The sequence below is a fragment of the Myxocyprinus asiaticus genome, chromosome 48 (assembly GCF_019703515.2).
Source record: "Myxocyprinus asiaticus isolate MX2 ecotype Aquarium Trade chromosome 48, UBuf_Myxa_2, whole genome shotgun sequence".
Lineage (NCBI taxonomy): Eukaryota > Metazoa > Chordata > Actinopteri > Cypriniformes > Catostomidae > Myxocyprinus > Myxocyprinus asiaticus.
Window position 1 is genome coordinate 14,622,914 of NC_059391.1, and position 18,420 is coordinate 14,641,333.

The 18,420-nt window shown below is 43.4% G+C and overlaps 1 protein-coding gene across 3 annotated transcripts in view; it reads left to right on the forward strand.

Moving 5' to 3' along the window:
- Positions 1-18,420, forward strand: part of LOC127437755 (dedicator of cytokinesis protein 4-like) — a 103,446-nt gene that overhangs the window by 9,875 nt on the left and 75,151 nt on the right. For all 3 annotated transcript variants that reach the window (XR_007896599.1, XM_051692895.1, XM_051692896.1), the window contains exons 2-5: positions 12,399-12,482; positions 16,501-16,541; positions 16,762-16,817; positions 17,881-17,977. Coding sequence is in view for 2 of the 3 variants with exons in the window: in XM_051692895.1 (XP_051548855.1) it covers positions 12,399-12,482; positions 16,501-16,541; positions 16,762-16,817; positions 17,881-17,977 (278 nt within the window). In the remaining variant the exon portion in view is untranslated. The remainder of the gene's footprint in view (positions 1-12,398; positions 12,483-16,500; positions 16,542-16,761; positions 16,818-17,880; positions 17,978-18,420) is intronic.

Consider the following 18,420-nt stretch of genomic DNA (forward strand, 5'->3'; position numbering starts at 1 on the left):
TGTATATCATGTAAGCATCATAGGCAACATTCGTAACAGTAAACAGTTATACAGCGGCCCCTCAGCAAACCAGAGCAGAAGGGCAAAAATACTGGCTTACCGTTTATCACGTGATGAAACTTTACAGGGACAGAAACTTTACAATCTGGAATCATGTGTAACGATGCAACAGTCATATGAAGACCTCTTTGACACCTGAACTTCTTCAGAACATCGAATCTTAGTGACTCCTGTGCTTAAAAACAAACTAGACACAGCCCAACAAATGAAACAGAACGCAGGTGTCTCGAGGTGCATTTTTAAATAGTGAAGCTCTTTTTAACACGGTGTCTAAAATCCATTGGTTCTGCACAAGACTTGAAAGAAACAGCAAGACACGTTGCAGCAGTCAAAGACGTCCATCTAGCAAATGATTACATCAGAAAATATTTTAAACACAGTGCAGACATGCACAAAAACACATTCGGTGTGAACAGCTCCTGCGATCTCTCAAAAGTGTACATCTTCTATGTCAGTAGTTCTCAACCTTTTTGAATCCAAGGCCCCCCATTGTCGGAGAAAATATTCGAAGGCTCCCCATGTAGGCTATTAGATATTTATATTATAAGATATGTCTATTATAAGATATTTCCTTAAAACTTGTGATTCCAGAAATGTCTAGAACTGTTTATTCTTCATAAAAAGCAAGCTGTTGAAGGGAGTTATTACATTTTAATAATTTTCAGTAAGTTGAATTATAATAATTATAGAAAAATTATAATAATCTATCATATTTTAAATAATTTTAAGAGATCTTGAGGCCCCCCTGGAAGTGTGCTGAGGCCCCCTAGTGGGTCCCGACCCCCTGGTTGAGAAGCACTGTTCTGTGTTGCCATGTCAAGTGCTTTAGTAGGTACTTGTGCTTTAGTAGGTACTTGTGCTTAGATCTGCATTTGTCTTCTTATCTGCATTTGTCATGAACTCCTAGTAATGGAGATATTTCCATTTAGTAAAAGTACCATTGATATATTCCGACATCTTTTCACTTGAACGATTTCTCAACATAGTGGCGCGAGCAGGCATATTATCATTGCATTTAAAGGGGCCGCGTTGTATTAGAAAACAAATTTTATCAATAGACGTAAAATTTCGATTTTCAATTCAATATTGTTTTATATAAAATTGTTGAAAGTCTATACAGTATGTTACACAAGTACATCATAAGTAACTGTAATTAAATTGCTAAAAAATTAAGAGTAATCCCTTCACTTTTTCCAAGAAAAAAGTAATTAAATTTCAGTAATGCGTTACTTTGTGATGCGTTACTCCCAACACTGGCTGTACTGTATGGAAGCTGAAATGTTGCCACATATAAATTCGAGTAATTTGAAACTCGATTAAACAGTTTGAAATGAGTCGAACTTACCAACTGAGTTTAAATCAAAGACGCAATTAAAACATCTCTGTTTTAACAAACTCGTACTGGTGAGTCACAAGACAAGGAAGGATCATGAAATTAGTGTAATAACATTCACTCTGCCAAGTGGCCAAATAAAAAGCACATTAAAATCATCACTATGTTGTTTAATGTAGTATCGCCAGCAAAATCATTGTGATTGTATCTTGAATATTCAATATATTGCCCAGCTCCAGTGGGCATATATGAGTATATTCAAAGAAGAGGTACATTCTTGTAACGTTGCTAGTGGCTGCTGGCAATGGCAATGATGAAGAAGATGACGTGAAGATGAAGAGCCCAAGTGCAGTTTATTTACAAATGTGATAACCAATAACCCTAACTACAAATGTGAAACATAAAACATAAACATGAACTTGACTATAAACATGACTTGACTACAAAGTTACATTCACATATACATTCACATTCAATACTTGACAATGGACAATGGCAAACATATCCCCCCCACTAAGGGGCGGCTCCCGATGCCCCAACACATAAACAAAACACGTAAAACATGACATAAATTCAAAGTTCTGTAGGGAGCTGGGGGGGGGGTGGTGTCTTGAGGCGTGGGTCGTGGCGTGGTGAGAAAGGGCGAGGGGCATGGGACCAGAGCAGAGTCTGTGAGGGGTGGAGCCATGAGAGGCTCGAGGGGCGGGGCCATGGAAGGCGGAGCCATGAGAGGCTCGAGGGGTGGAGCCATGGAACTTGGTGCCCGGAGAGTAGCCGAAGACTCGAAGGGCCAGGGTGGAGCCGATGGCAGGGAGTACCAAGGCAGTGCTGGAGGCTCGGGGGAGCAAGGCGGAGCTGGGGGATCGGAAGACTGAGGTGGAGCCGGTGGGACTGAGGACCAAGGTGGAGCCGTAGGGAAGGAGGTCCCTGGTGGAGCTAACAGATTGGAGGGACGAGGCGCAGCCAGAGGATCGGAGAGCCAAAGCGGAGCCAGGTGACCAACAGACCAAGGAGGAGCCAGAGGGACGAGGGACCCCGGCAAAGCCGACAGGCTGAAGGACCGCAGTGGAGCCGAGGGAACGCAGAGCTGAGGCAATGTCGAGGGACCGACAGGCCAAGGCGAAGTCCAGGACTCGGAGGGTCCAGGCGGGGTCGGAGGGCCGAAAGTTCCCCTTGCCTGCTCAGGAGAACTAAGGGTGGGTATAAGGATGGGAACCATCTCCAGGTCCAACTGCTCAGGTGTGGCTGTGACGTGGCATGGAGCAGGCTGAGGCGTTGCTGTGACGTGGCATGGTGCAGGCTGAGGCGTTGCTGTGACGTGGCATGGTGCAGGCTGAGGCGTTGCTGTGACGTGGCATGGTGCAGGCTGAGGCGTTGCTGTGACGTGGCATGGTGCAGGCTGAGGCGTTGCTGTGACGTGGCATGGAGCAAAAGATGGCGCTAGCTCAGCGACCATAATGAGGAACTCTGGCTTGGCGGCCATGTCGAGGAACTCTGGCTCAGCATCCACCTCCCTCACAGTGAACGTGGAACCAATGATCTGCAGGGCGAGGTCGATATATTGAGCCAGGCTGAGAGAACTGCGACCGCCAGACATCAAGGAGGAGATCGGCTCACTTAATCCCACCCTAAAAATGTCTTTGAGGGCGACCACATTAAAATCCACCTGACTGGCCAGAGCGCAAAAGTCCTCTACGTAATCCTCCAGGGGACAATTCCCCTGACATAACCGTATGAGCTTAACTGCTGGGTTCATAGTTGGTCAAGTATTCTGTAATGTTGCTGGTGGCTGCTGGCAATGGCAATGATGAAGACGATGACGTGAAGATGAAGAACCCAAGTGCAGTTTATTTACAAACGTGATAACCAATAACCCTAACTACAAACGTGAAACATAAAACATAAACATGAACTTGACTATGACTTGACTATAAACATGACTTGACTACAGAGTTACATTCACATCTACATTCACATTCAATACTTGACAATGGCAAACATGAGGGCTTAAATACTAGACTTGGGAAACATCAACCAATGAACAGACAGAACTGATAACAAGTTAATTAAACAATAAACCAATGAAAACATGACACATGAACATGGAGGGAAAACATGAAATCACATGACAATTCTCTTATATAATTTGCAAAAGAAAGCACTTAAGCTGAAGTGTGTAATTTTTGTGCCGCCAACGTATTTGCAAATATAGTTGCAAACATATTCCAGAAACGTCCCCAGTCTTCCATTGGTTGTACAAACAGATTCTCCCACCTCAATCTCACACCAGACTGCAGAGCTGATCCCAGACCAGCTAAGAGTAACTTATATTAACACCCTTGCCATTAATACTCAATACTTTGACTCAATGTTAGTTTTTTTATGTATCAAGAGTATCTCTGTTTGCGCTTTGCCTTTGGCTGGCATTGTCCTCTCAGGAGGCTGACTCAATACAACATTACAGCTAGCGTCAAAAAGCAATATGAAGAGAGAGGTTAGTGTGTGCACCCATCCATCACCCTGACAAGCAGACAGATATGTGCGTGCTCTGAGACCCCCTGACTGTCTGTTGGGGATACTGCTGTGGGTTTAATGCTCTGACATCAGCCATTTAGTGTCTCTGATAATAGTGATAAATGGCATTTGCAGTGAATACATTAGTACAGTAAATGTGAAATGTGTAGTAAGTGATGATGGATTCAAGTGTAGTCAAAAATGGACTTTGTGCTTCATGCTAACAGTTCATTTGGATATTCAGTAATGCATTCTACTGTTCATAGCCTGTAGATTATCACAATAAGTCACATGGAGTGGTGAGGAACAACCAACTTGTCGATTAACTATTGTCTACTAGTTCATTTAAATTTGTTCTTATTTTTAAAAATATTTTTAGCTGCAGTGCTTTAATCAGCTTGTTCCCACATCAGTGCTGTTTGTGCGTTAAAACCCTCTTAGAAAGGTTGCGTTGTTGAATTCTGCCTTTTTAAAGCACCGCCAAAACAGTCATACACATTCAAATGTGTGTTTTTAGACATTGCAACACGTCCCTCGCAGTTTTTTCCCAGCTATTCCACAAGCTTTACATTTTGCGACATCGTCAAGTTAAAAATAGTCCAACTTTTGAAAACATGTCTCAAGACCCATGCATTCATATTATTTTCCATTGCATTGTGCTCCATCTATTTGTTTTTAATGTGAGAGTATGTAAATGGCCCCTAAGAAACACGTCCAATTAGGGTCAAAATTGGGCCTAATTATACAGGGTTTCTCGTTTGGCGACCGAGCTAGTCGATTTTGAAAATAAATAGCTTTGCACATCCCTACTGTAAACCTTACATTCACACTTTAACTGTGCTGTGGTTAAAGCAGCATGATTGAGTTACAGGGACAGCGTTACAGGGGACCAGAGGGCTCTTTGCACCTGGTAAGGGTTATGCGAGACAGGCCTCTGGCTGTCCTGTCTCTCTGCCAAACAGCAGTGTGTGTCCACCGCACTAACAGCAGGACCGTGGGAAAGCGTTTAACACAAGCGTGCAGCTCGTGCCCATCTTAAACAGCAGAGCCTTTGTCACTCCCACTGGTGTGTTAACGGAGATGATGGCTGAGGCTCAAGTAGAGGCCAAAGTCGTAATAAAAAGGGATCTGATTTAATATTTGGCTTCATGAATGTCAGTTTTATATCTTGAGTAATTTTTTCTCTTCTGTACATAACGCGAATTCTAAAATGGATCGTTCAGTTCCTGATTGGTCCTTATAGCGTCCCAGCCATGATAAACACATGATATAGTAAAAGCTATGATATGAAACACTTATTCACCCAGCTACTGTGTATATCACTGCACCTCATATAGACTTATATGGTATATCTTTGAGACTTGGCAGCAGGGGGTGGGGGGGAGGCTCTTTCGAATTGGTCTGGTATTCAAACACCTGGAAAACCCTTGCAACCACCTAGCAACGCCCTAGCAACCATACAGATTAACCTAGAAACTGCATAGCTACGCAGTGGCAACCACCCTCAACACTCATGGTGATGAATTTTCTTCAGAAAATGCTAAAATCTTGTTTGGATTATTTTTTATATAAAAGACAACCATTTATTGAACATTGGCGTCTTTTATTTTATCGCCGTTGCCACCGTTTCACGTAAACAATTCAAGGTTGTGCGTTCCTGTGATTTTACCACCTGTAAGAGCTGTTATACGATGATGCTCTTGTCGCATATTGATTTTATAACAAAACTAAAAATGATCATTTTGAAAGAATGCATTTGATAAAATGTCAATCCTCAGCTATGCAATGTGATGCAGATGTCTTGGCTGGTGTTTTAATCACATTGCATGACACGGTACCAAATTTCTGTCCAGTGATGTGCATCTATTCCCTGCAACATCTCTTGCAGAGTCTGAAAGCATGTCGAGTCTCTGCATCATCATGTGTGTTCGAGCACATCATTGACAGACAGAGAGCATTGCAACGCAGCTCATCTTTGAAAAGCTGACATGACTGTTCTGTTCTGTTCCGTAACCTCTGAGCAGTGTCAAAAAATCTGCCAGGTTTTTTAATGCAGATGTTTATGCATCTTAATATTTATTTATTTACTTTCCTGTCAAAAATTTTCTTAACCCACTGGATATGCAAATAAGCACTCAAAATTAACATATTTGCATATGCTTAAAGTACATATGCATGCTGACAGTGGTTGGTTTAGTCAGTCTCTGTGCTCTTAATGTTCTGTGTGGAGAAATCTTGTACTTGTTATGTAACGTGAGCTTGGGGAGGTGACTCAGGGTTTATTTAAGTGAGGAGTGAGATAATGTTAGAAGTGCAGATCTAAGCATAGTATGTTTTTTAAATGAGTAAATGTGTGGTGTGCTGACAAGAATGAGCTTGATAAAGTCAAATATGGGCAAATAAATTGGTAGCTCACACATAACATATCTGTGGAATTCTTTTCAGCATCAAGATTTTTGGTAAAAAGTGTATTTTAATATATGAGGGAAAGTGTATATCTTATGTCCTGTTACTGTTTTTCAATGTTTTTAATCACCTTTTTGTCTTCACTATTCATAAAAACTTAAACCAACCAAAGCAGGTATGCTGGTCTTAGCTAATCTCCCAACCTGGTCTGACATGTCTGTTTGCTGGATTTTTCAGGGTTTTTGGGCACTTTTCAGTTGTTCAGACTGGGAAACCAGCTAACCAACCAGCTGAGCGTCATCTTGGCCAGGCTGGGAGACCATCTAAACCAGCTTACACCATATAAGACGAAGAAACCAGTTTAAACTGGTTTAATAATTTTTTTCAGCTGGGTTTAAATGGTCTTGTGGTCTGACAACAGACTGATCTTACAGTGAAATCAGAAACAGTAGGTTGACATTTCTTTAGCTAAAATTAGTCTATGTATACCGAAATTCAAAACACTGCCACCAATGGCCGAAGTGATGACTGTTGTTGGGCGTATGGGAACGTGTGAGCGCCATTTTCCGGGTCTAATGTCCACGGGGGTCGCCAAAAACGAGTTGTGAAGCGAGTTGTTTTCAGCTGTAAAGGCTGTAATGCAGTAAAGAGGAATGCATATTTTATAAACTGTACCCCCAATCCAAACCTAAACCTAACTCTCAGTGGAGTAATAATGTAATGTTGGAGGGAAAAATGCAACCTTCGAATTGCGCTTGTTACTGATTATGCCAATGCGATTACTTCCTTGTTTCAACACGGTATCTGAACCCGGGATTCCCACGCTGCTGACACATTGTGCTTCCGGTCGACAGCACAGGGGAAGGTACCAGTAAACATGTGTGGTGGAATGATCCGCCCCTCTGGCTCGTCATCGTCGCCCCGCCTCTTAGGGCTGCCCTTCAGCCAGGCTCATGACGGGAGCTCTGAGACCCCCTGACTGTCTGTTGGGGATACTGCTGTGGGTTTAATGCTCTGACATCAGCCATTTAGTGTCTCTGATAATAGTGATAAATGGCATTTGCAGTGAATACATTAGTACAGTAAATGTGAAATGTGTAGTAAGTGATGATGGATTCAAGTGTAGTCAAAAATGGACCTTGTGCTTCATGCTAACAGTTCATTTGGATATTCAGTAATGCATTCTACTGTTCATAGCCTGTAGATTATCACAATAAGTCACATGGAGTGGTGAGGAACAATCAACTTGTCGATTAACTATTGTCTACTAGTTCATTTAAATTTGTTCTTATTTTTAAAAATATTTTTAGCTGCAGTGCTTTAATCAGCTTGTTCCCACATCAGTGCTGTTTGTGCGTTAAAACCCTCTTAGAAAGGTTGCGTTGTTGAATTCTGCCTTTTTAAAGCACCACCAAAACAGTCATACACATTCAAATGTGTGTTTTTAGACATTGCAACACGTCCCTCGCAGTTTTTTCCCAGCTATTCCACAAGCTTTTCATTTTGCGACACCATGTCAAGTTAAAAATAGTCCAACTTTTGAAAACATGTCTCAAGACCCATGCATTCATAATATTTTCCATTGCATTGTGCTCCATCTAGTTGTTTTTAATGTGAGAGTATGTAAATGGCCCCTAAGAAACACGTCCAATTAGGGTCAAAATTGGGCCTAATTATACAGGGTTTCTCGTTTGGCGACCGAGCTAGTCGATTTTGAAAATAAATAGCTTTGCACATCCCTACTGTAAACCTCACATTCACACTTTAACTGTGCTGTGGTTAAAGCAGCATGATTGAGTTACAGGGACAGCGTTACAGGGGACCAGAGGGCTTTGCACCTGGTAAGGGTTATGCAAGACAGGCCTCTGGCTGTCCTTTCTCTCTGCCAAGCAGCAGTGTGTGTCCACCGCGCTGACAGTGGGACCGTGGGAAAGCGTTTAACACAAGCGTGCAGCTCGTGCCCATCTTAAACAGCAGAGCCTTTGTCACTCCCATTGGTGTGTTAACGGAGATGATGGCTGAGGTTCAAGTAGAGGCCAAAGTCGTAATAAAAAGGGATCTGATTTAATATTTGGCTTCATGAATGTCAGTTTTATATCTTGAGTAATTTTTTCTCTTCTGTATATAACGCAAATTCTAAAATGGATCGTTCAGTTCCTGACACGTAAACACGTGTGGTGGAATGATCCGCCCCTCTGGCTCATCATCATCGCCCCGCCTCTTAGGGCCGCCCTTCAGCCAGGCTCACGACAGGAGTTGGGCGGGAGAGTGAGAAGAGGTGCAAATAAGCCTCGTTTGGTCAGCGGTGAATGAAGCACACCTGATGGGGATAATGCTTCATCACCGCTGTCTTTGAAATGCAGTGCGCACCTCTTCTCGGGGAGCCGGCTTCAAATCTCCATGTGTGCACACACTGGCATCCTCGCATGCCCAGGACCAGAGCTGGGAGGGATCGGACGAGTGGACGCGCTGCCGGACCCGTTCTTTGGACCCCGGATGCCGTAATGAGTCGCTGGGTGTGAACTGCTCACGTTGCCGCTGATGGGCTAGATGCCAGGCCGCCTTCCCCTCATGTTTGCCGCGGGCCTGGGAAGACAGGCCACCTGTGACGCCGCCGCCCCACACGCTGTGGACTTTGGAGAGGAGAGCGAGCGGCCTACTGACCCAGCCCGTGCCTAGGCTTCCCTATGAACACTACCCCGCCCCTTTCACGGAGCCCCGTTCATCGCGAGAATGCCAGATTCCCCCTTTTATGAACACTATTCCCCCTTGGACACTTTATTACCCCTTTTGGACATTTTTAAGTTTATTATTGTTTCCAATAAATGCCTCTCCGAGGCTTGACGCCAAACCCACTGTGTCTGTCTCTTGCTCACACTGCCACAGTGGTGGAGAATGCGGGCACTTTTGTGGTCAAAGACGGCACAGTTGGGCACCAACAGTTACGTCATTCTTTCTCTCATTTGCTGGTTCGATGGAAAGCCTGGAGTGGGACGGAGAGAACATGAGGACAGCCTGCCAGCTGCAGAAAAGAGTAAGTGGCACTTAATAAGCATTTACCCTGTAGCTGGCTGAGGCTGTCATTAATTCGTGTTTTTTCTCTGTTTCTACCTGGTTGTGAGTGAGAGGAGGAGTTGGCCCGGAGAGGTATCCCCCTTACGTCCACTCTGACCGTTGGGCCTGGTTGAGGAAGTAGCATTCCCATGTGGGCGGCTAAAGAGTGTGCACCTCCGGCTCTGGATTCCATGATTGGATGTGAGCGTGGGAGGAGGTGCCGACGGGATGACGCTTGGGGGGGGGGGGATGTGGCGGAATGATCCGCCCCTCTGGCTCATCATCGTCGCCCCACCTCTTAGGGCCACCCTTCAGCCAGGCTCATGACGGGAGTTGGGCGGGAGAGCGAGAAGAGGTGCATAATTAATAAGCCTTGTTTGGTCAGCGGAGAATGAAGCACACCTGATGGGGATAATGCTTCATCACCGCTGTCTTTAAAACGCAGTGCGCACCTCTTCTCGGGGAGCCGGCTTCAAATCTCCATGTGTGCACACACTGGCATCCTCGCACGCCCAGGACCAGAGCTGGGAGGGATCGGACGAGTGGACGCGCTGCCGGACCCATTCTTCGGACTCCCGGACGCCGTAATGAGTCACTGGGGGTGAACTGCTCACGTTGCTGCCGATGGGCTAGATGCTGGGCCACCTTCCCCTCATGTTTGCCGCGGGCCTGGGAAGACAGGCCGCCAGTGACACCACCCCCCCCCACGCGCCATGGACTTTGGAGGGGAGCGTGAGCGGCCGACTGACCCAGCCCGTGCCTGGGCTTTCCTATGAACACTACCCCGCCCCTTTCATGGAGCCCCATTCACTGCGGGGATGCCAGATTCCCCCTTTTATGAACACTATTCCCCCTTGGACACTTTATTACCCCTTTTGGACATTTTTACGTTTATTATTGTTTCCAATAAATGCCTCTCCGAGGCTTGAAGCCACACCCACTGTGTCTGACTTCTTGCTCACCCTGCCACACAGGCTTTAGCCAATGCAAACATGTCTAATAGGAGATGGCTCTTGTCTGTGAGTCAGCATAACGTGGCCCATACTTGTGTACCAGAAATCAGTGGCGGGCCAAGTCTAGGCCTTCACAAGTCTAGGCCTTCAGTGTGATTCATGCCATTAAGAAAACACAGTTTCACAATGAATAAGACACCCTATGCCTTTGGGCATCATACATTATGTCGCAGCTAACTTGTAATACCAACTGACATTTTAAAAACATGTCCACACACAAAGCCAGAACTTGAAACGACACTTAATGCTCAAGCAAGCCTAATTTTAACTGCAGCATGACTGTTTTGTGTCTCCTGAACAGACATTCAAAATCATAATTTTTCATATGAATCTACCAAGGAGGTCTATAATACCTGGAAAAATCTATCTAATATTATTTGCAATTTAAATGTTGCTTGCAATAAATTTCATTTCATCAGGGTACACGGTTATGCTGTATTCCATTCAAGTTGGATGTGGGATATTCCTACTTGATATCTCCAACCATAAATGCATTCCATTTCCCGATATTCGGAACTGCAACGCTCCCTTTACCTTAGCAGGGGTTTGACTCTCATTAGAGCTGTCTCCTAGCAACCCAACTAATAAACAATGCAGCAGCACTAGCTTTGTGCTTCTGGTGTACGATTATCAAAAGAGATTATAATTTTTTAGTTTTATACACCTGTTTCTGCAGGCATTTGTTAAACAAGCTTCAATATCATGTAATGTGGAAACAAACTCATTTATCGATATTACTTAATAAAGTGAATGTTTATCACTTACTTTGTATATCTCCCTGAGTGTCGACATGTTTGTTTGACATCATGCCCCTGCATCTCGGCGAAATCGGAGTTGAGAATTTCTGCATGAGCCTACAAGTTGTAATTCTGACTTCAAGATGCATTCCAAGCACTTTTCCTAGTAGGAAGTTGTAAAATCTGACTTTCCGAGTTGAATGGAACATAGTAGTACTTTTCAAAACTCGATCCAACACTGAATGCTCGAGCAGCCTAATTTACACTTAGAAAACTCCTGATGTTGCTATAACAATGCAAAAAGCACTAACCAATTTTCTTGAAGTGAAAATCAGCCCTCATTTCCTGTTTAATAAATTAAGCAATCACACGGTCATGCAGAACATCTCGTGTTTTTAAATCCATAAGTATCTCTTTCTCAGTGGTGATGAGGCAGTGTTGACAGCCGACTCCTCAGACAGCTTGATCACACGCTTTTCGCTCTTGAATTACATAATCACTTAAAGCGTGATTGCGTCACTCAAGGCCAGCTAGAAGGCCTCGACCGGGACATATCCTAAAGATCACACCCACCAAGAACAAATAAATCAATCTGATTGGCTGAAGAATCTGACAATCTGACTTTAGTTGCTCATTCATTTGCACTGTTGAGGGATTCTGTGGAAATTCTGAAGGCCTGACGGTGTGGAGCTCAGACTCACGCGCTGCTTCGGGCATGTGATTTGTGAAACAGTTGTCACACTTTGCTTATAGGAGTCAAGGAATAAATTCTGACTGGATTAACTTTTCGTATTTCTCTATTTGTTTGTAGATTAAGAGTGGAATGCGATTAAAAATACATAGGCAAAAAAGTGATTGAGAATGAAAGGATGAAAAATATTTCTTTATTTGGCAGGTTAGGCCAGCAGAGAAGGCTTTGCTGGCCCTGAGAATTCGCCAATGCCGGAAACAACATGCTAACCTCCTGTGTGATCATGTTGATGACAATTAATTTTACAGTACAGATATTACATGTACTGTAGTTAATATCAGGTCATTAAATAAGCAAAACAAGCAATATGCTGTTCATAGCAATTAGGACATGTCAGCTCCTGCAAAGTATTTCATGTCAACTACCCAAACAAGTATAAAACTTGTGGTTATATGAAGCTGATTACACACACAAACTTTTCGAGAGCTTCCATGCAGGAAAGTTTGGTGAAGACAGATTTGTCACTTTCAGGTCTACCACAGCTATAAAGTTTGCAGCTCATTAGTTCTTTGTTTGCATTTTTTCCTCAGTGCTGGCAAACTTTCGAGGAACGGTGCAGCATGGACTCCCCCTGGAAATCGGTGACACAGTGCAGATTTTGGAGAAATGTGAAGGTAACCAGTGTTGTAGTTGTGTTAATCCCGACAGCTTAGAATCACTCTCTTTTTAACTGTAGATCCTCTTCTGTGGAGGCTAACTGGAAGGTTTCATTGCAATTATTTCAGCTTACCACAATTAACTCATTTTTGTGGATGCAGCCAGACAGTTAGCAGAAGCTTGAGTGAAGTGTGTAGAAGTTCTGTACAAGTTAAGCTCAATTGACAGCATTTGTGGCATAATATTAATTACCACAAAAATTAATTTAGACTTAAAATTTATTTAGTCCCTCATTTTCTTAAAAAAAAAAGTGAAAATCTAACCACGAGACATAAACAATATACCGTGTGTGTTAACATGATTTTAGTGTAATTAAATTGGTTACTAATAACCTTTTCTGTGTAAAGTCACTATATATCCAATTTTACAACATTGTTGCCATGACGACATAACGCTGTAAACACAAATCCAGAATAAAAACGAATTAAACAATTTTACTGCTGAAATGCTACACAGGTGTAACAGGAGAAATCATTTAATTGTTTTTATAAAATTGTAAGCTTCATATATCTGCCTTAAAACCCTCCAATAATTGTCCCCATTCACTTCCATTGTAAGTGACTCACACTGTAACCCAGATTTTTACTTTTTTAAAGAAAAGGAGGCACGAGTCAAAATTATTTTTTGCGGTAATCAACATTATGCCAAATATGCTGTCAATTGAGCTCAACGTCCTGGTTACTTTCGTAACCTCCATTCCCTGATGGAGGGAACGAGACGTTGTGTCGATGTAGTGACACTAGGGGGTCACTCTTGGGAGCCCCAAACACCTCTGCTTTTTGAAAAAAGGCCAATGGGAATTGGCTAGTGGAATTTGCATGCCACTCCCCTGGACATTCGGGTATAAAAGGAGCTGGTATGCAACCACTCATTCAGGTTTTGTGCTGAGGAGCCGAGACCATGTCCCGGCCATTTCAGCGGGTAGTTGTGGCAAGAGGGACACAATGTCTCATTCCCTCCATCAGGGATCAGAGGTTACGAAAGTAACCAGGACATTCCCTATCTGTCACTCACTCGACGTTGTGTCAATGTAGTGACACAAGGGGTCCCTATACAAAACGCCACAACTAGCTGAACTGTGTTACGTGGACTGGCGGTGTGAGACGGGCAGACCACTGTGTGCCTCATAGCCAGCGTACCAGGCCGTCACGTAACCTCCCCCAACACTCTTATGAGCGTGGAACGGTCCTTTGGGAACAAGTCGACTGCCCAAAAAATAGGGACAGGCTAGCCCAACCGTGGCCTCTTTTCCTCTTTTTTCTCCCCAAAAAGAGTGGAATTTGTCAACCGACTGGGAGCCATAAATGTCTACGTCGGGGGGGTGTCACTCCCAAGGGGAAGACACCGTGGAGACCACACCCCGCCCAGAGAAGGGGGTGGGGTATTTTGAGTGGAAATACGTCACATGGTCTTACCAAGTTTTGTCGGAAGTATGTCATGTGGAAAAGTCCCATGGTAGGTCCTACCCGAAGGGGGAGGAGTTTCTACAAACATGGTGACCGGGGGCAGAGGGGCCTCCGCCCAAGGAAGATGCAGTTTACCGACAGGGAAACGATTTAGCAGTAGATATCACATGGGGTCACCTACGGGGAACCACCACATGTGGAGCACCTACCTCAGTACAGGGTCTAGTTAGTACACGTACTTGGCCGGCAGCAAGTTTCTCTGCAAACTCGTCTGCCACAAGGCTAAGGAGGAAAGTCATCCGGGGATCACAACTTGTGAACACGACTGGGAGTCAAAAGCGCACGTCTTCACCTCATGGGAGGGGAAAGGTGGTATTCGCAAGCGGTACACCCGGCCAGCTGTCCCGGAACTTACCTGTTTGGACCTGACAACACACGGGACAAAACCGGCCCAACCCGGAGATTATAGAACCTCACAAAGGTGTTGGGTGTTGCCCAGCCCGCTGCTCTGCAGATGTCTGCCAAAGAATCAAATCAAATCAAATCACTTTTAGGCACCACTGGTCCTAGTAGAGTGGGATTGTAGCGCCATGGGGGGCGGCACGTCCTGAGCATGATATGCCATCACGATGGTGTCAATGACCCAGTGGGTGATCCTCTGTTTGGAGACAGCGCTTCATTTCTGCTGTCCACCAAAGCAGACAAAGAGCTGCTTGGAGCTTCTAAAGCTCTGCGTGCGATCCAGATAGATGCGTAAAGCACACACCGGACACAGCAATGCCAAAGCTGGGTCTGCCTTCTTCTGGGGCAGCGCTTGCAGGTTCACCACCTGATCCCTAAATGGGGTCGTGGGAACCTTAGGCACATAGCCCGGTCTGGGTCTCAGGATCACGTGAGAGTAGCCCGGACCGAACTCCAGGCACGTTTCGCTGACAGAGAACACCTGCAGGTCCCCTACCCTCTTGATGGAAGTGAGCGCAGTCAGGAGGGCAGTCTTCAAAGAGAGTACCTTATGATCAGCTGACTCCAGGGGCTCGAAGGGGGCTCCCCGTAGAACCCGAAGGACTACAGAGAGGTCCCATGAGGGGATGAGACGCAGTCTGGAGGGATTCAACCTCCTAGCGCCTCTCAGGAACCTGATGATCAGGTCGTGCTTCCCTAAGGACTTACCGTCCACTGTGTTGTGGTGTGCCGCTATAACGGATACATACACCTTCAAGGTGGAGGGGGACAGTTGCCCCTCCAGCTTCTCCTGCAAGAAGGAAAGCACCGATCCGACTGCGCATCTCTGGGGGTCTTCAAATCAAATCAAATCAAATCACATTTATTGTCACACAGCCATATACACAAGTGCAATGGTGTGTGAAATTCTTGGGTGCAGTTCCGATCAATATAGCAGTCGTGACAGTGGTGAGACATATACCAATTTACAATAACATCAAATTAACACAACACAATTTAGAGTCTAATATACACATAATTACACACAACACAATACACAAATTATAACATACACTGTACAGTATACAATACGCACAATATAGATACACATTATTCAATAAAAATAAAAAAGTATATATAGTAGTATATATAGAATGTACAGTAGGCTGTATTGTACTGTATTGACATTCAGGCTGTCGGTTGATAGTAGTTGTTAAGAGAGAATATATAATAATAATAATATAATTTATGACAGTCCGGTGTGATATAAGAGTAAGAGTGATAAAGTGCAGTGCTGATGTATTTTGATCGTGGGAGATCAAGAGTTCAAAAGTCTGATTGCTTGGGGGAAGAAGCTATCATGGAGTCGGCTGGTGCGGGTCCTGATGCTGCGATATCGCCTGCCTGATGGTAGCAGTGAGAACAGCCCATGGCTCGGGTGGTTGGAGTCTCTGATGATCCTCCGAGCTTTTTTCATACACCGCCTTGTATATATTTCCTGGAGGGAGGGAAGCTCACCTCCGATGATGTGTCTGGCAGTTCGCACCACCCTTAGCAGTGCTTTGCGGTTGTGGGCTGAGGATGTGGCAGTTCATTCCAAACTTCCTCAGTCGTCTTCACAACGACTTCAGTGTGGATGGACCATGTGAGTTCCTCAGTGATGTGGACACCCAGGAACTTGTATGTTCTGCCGAAGCGCCCAGGGGCGATCTCTGCACTCCACGGGTGCAGAGGGAAGAAGCTGCTGAAATGCGCCATAAGATCCAGCAGATGAGGTGAATGAACTCGGCGGGTGAATTCAGCTTAATGAATAGAACCGCTCGGCTCCGAAGAGAAAATCTGAATGAGTGGATGCATACCAGCTCCTTTTATACCCGTATGTCCGGGGGAGTGGCATGCAGATTCTACTTGCCAATTCCCATTGGCCTTCTTTCAAAAAGCAGAGGTGTTTGGGGCTCCCAAGAGTGACCCCTAGTGTCAGTACATCAACACAACGTCGAATGAGTGACAGATAGGGAAGCTGTATTGAACCTGGAATATATACATTATGTTAATGCTGTTGAATTGTAAAAGTGAGATTTTTTTTTTTTTTTTTTTTTTTTTTAAATGTCGTTGTGTCTCTTTGAAGGATGGTACAGAGGATTCATCACAAAGAATCCAAATGTAAAGGTGAGTGCAATCCAAACATTGCATTGAGGTTGACATAAAAGCCATGTGCAAAAATTCAGTTCTTTTATTTCTGTAGGTTCTTTTGTGTTAATCTATATCTCTTGCCTCTGCTTTGGCAGTCTGCTCATTCAGATGCAGATGCCAGTGCATGTTTGTTTACTCTTGTGTATTTTAAAGCAGTAATTGGCTTTAAAGCGCACTTTGGATCATCTCTCCCCAGGGAATATTCCCAAGCTCTTACATCCACCTGAAAAATGCCCATGTCAAGAATAAAGGGTAAGAGTCCAGGACTGTGCTGGTACTGTAGTTCTTTATATTAAGTGTACCTGCAAATAAGCTTATTTTGTTTACACTGTACAATAAGGTTGTATACATTATCAATATTTAATGCATTAGGGATCATGAACTAACAATGAACAATAAATTTTTACTGCAGTTATTAATCTGGGTTAATTTTAATTTATAAATATACTACTGTTCATTGTTAGTTCGTGTTAGTTCATAATGTATTAACTAATGATAATTTACACAACTTTTTATGTTAAAAATGTATTTGTATATGAAGAAATTAAAATTAGCTGAGATTAAGAAATGCAGTGAAAGTGTTAACATGTTACTGATCATTTTGATTGCTTGTTGCCTGTTGATGTTATGTTTATTCATTATAAAAGATCAATTTTGAAATGTGATTTTCGCATGTGAAGTGTATGTATTGTATTTTGGTTATGTATGCATATGTAATATACAGAAACAGCATTATAGAATGATATATTAGAGGGATATGGATGTAGTTGATGTATAGACAAACTTGATAATGATTGACATTTATGTATATTGTAATGATAGTTCTTACATATCTAAATGTTTTGTGTTTACAAACCAAAATGTGTTAGAGGCTATTCTTTTCATTCTTACTTTGGATTAAATATGAGAATGTAGTTAAGAAGTGAGAACATCACGAATTTAAGAAGGTCTAAGTACATATAACTGTCACTGTTAAAGGATCTGAGCTGTTAACATAAAGGGTAACAGGTTTAGCCCCAGCAAGTTTTAAGATGTGACCTCTGACCTGTGCCCTTGAAGAAGACACTAAATCTCTGATTGCTGTTCAGGGACAGTCACAGCAATATGTGTGCTTTAGGTGAAATGCATTAGTAAAATATCTAGTCTGAACTACCAAAGTGACAGATCCCTTCATTCTCCCACAAGCCATTGCAAGTGTATTGTGGACATGTCTGTATAAGTCAGTGTTACAGCTCAGGGTCATGTGAGGTCACCCCACTCTGTCCTTATGGCCGTAACAGTGTGTGATTGTGTGTTGGTGTGTCTTTCCCTGCAGGCAGTTTGAGACCGTCATCCCCACTGAGGACTCGGTCATTACAGAGATAACAATGACCTTGAGAGACTGGGGCACTATGTGGAAGCAGCTCTACATGGTGAATATCATTTTCTGTTTTGCAATAAATACATGTTGTTACTTTAATGGAGTGAAATTGATATTTGATTGTAAGTTTGATTGTAAGTTGGAAATTCATGGCTGATAAAAATAATACAGTCAGGATTTAAAATTGAACTGTTTACTTCTGGCAATGGTGAGTGAACTGAGAAAATTAACTAGCCAATAATATTTTTTATAGGGTTCTCATTTTATAGGGTTCATGGAAAACCTGAAAATTTTCGGGAATTATAAGGAACATTTTAATGTTAGGGCATTTTTAAATTAAGGTTTCATCATGGAAATATAAAGAGTCATTAATGGTCATGTAAAAGTAATTTAAACTTCTATAGTAAATATAGAAATAGAAATAAAGAATATATTTTTAGCAGTTCTCCTCAGCTCGGAATAAAATTTATATCGGCTAGACATTGCTTAATGCGA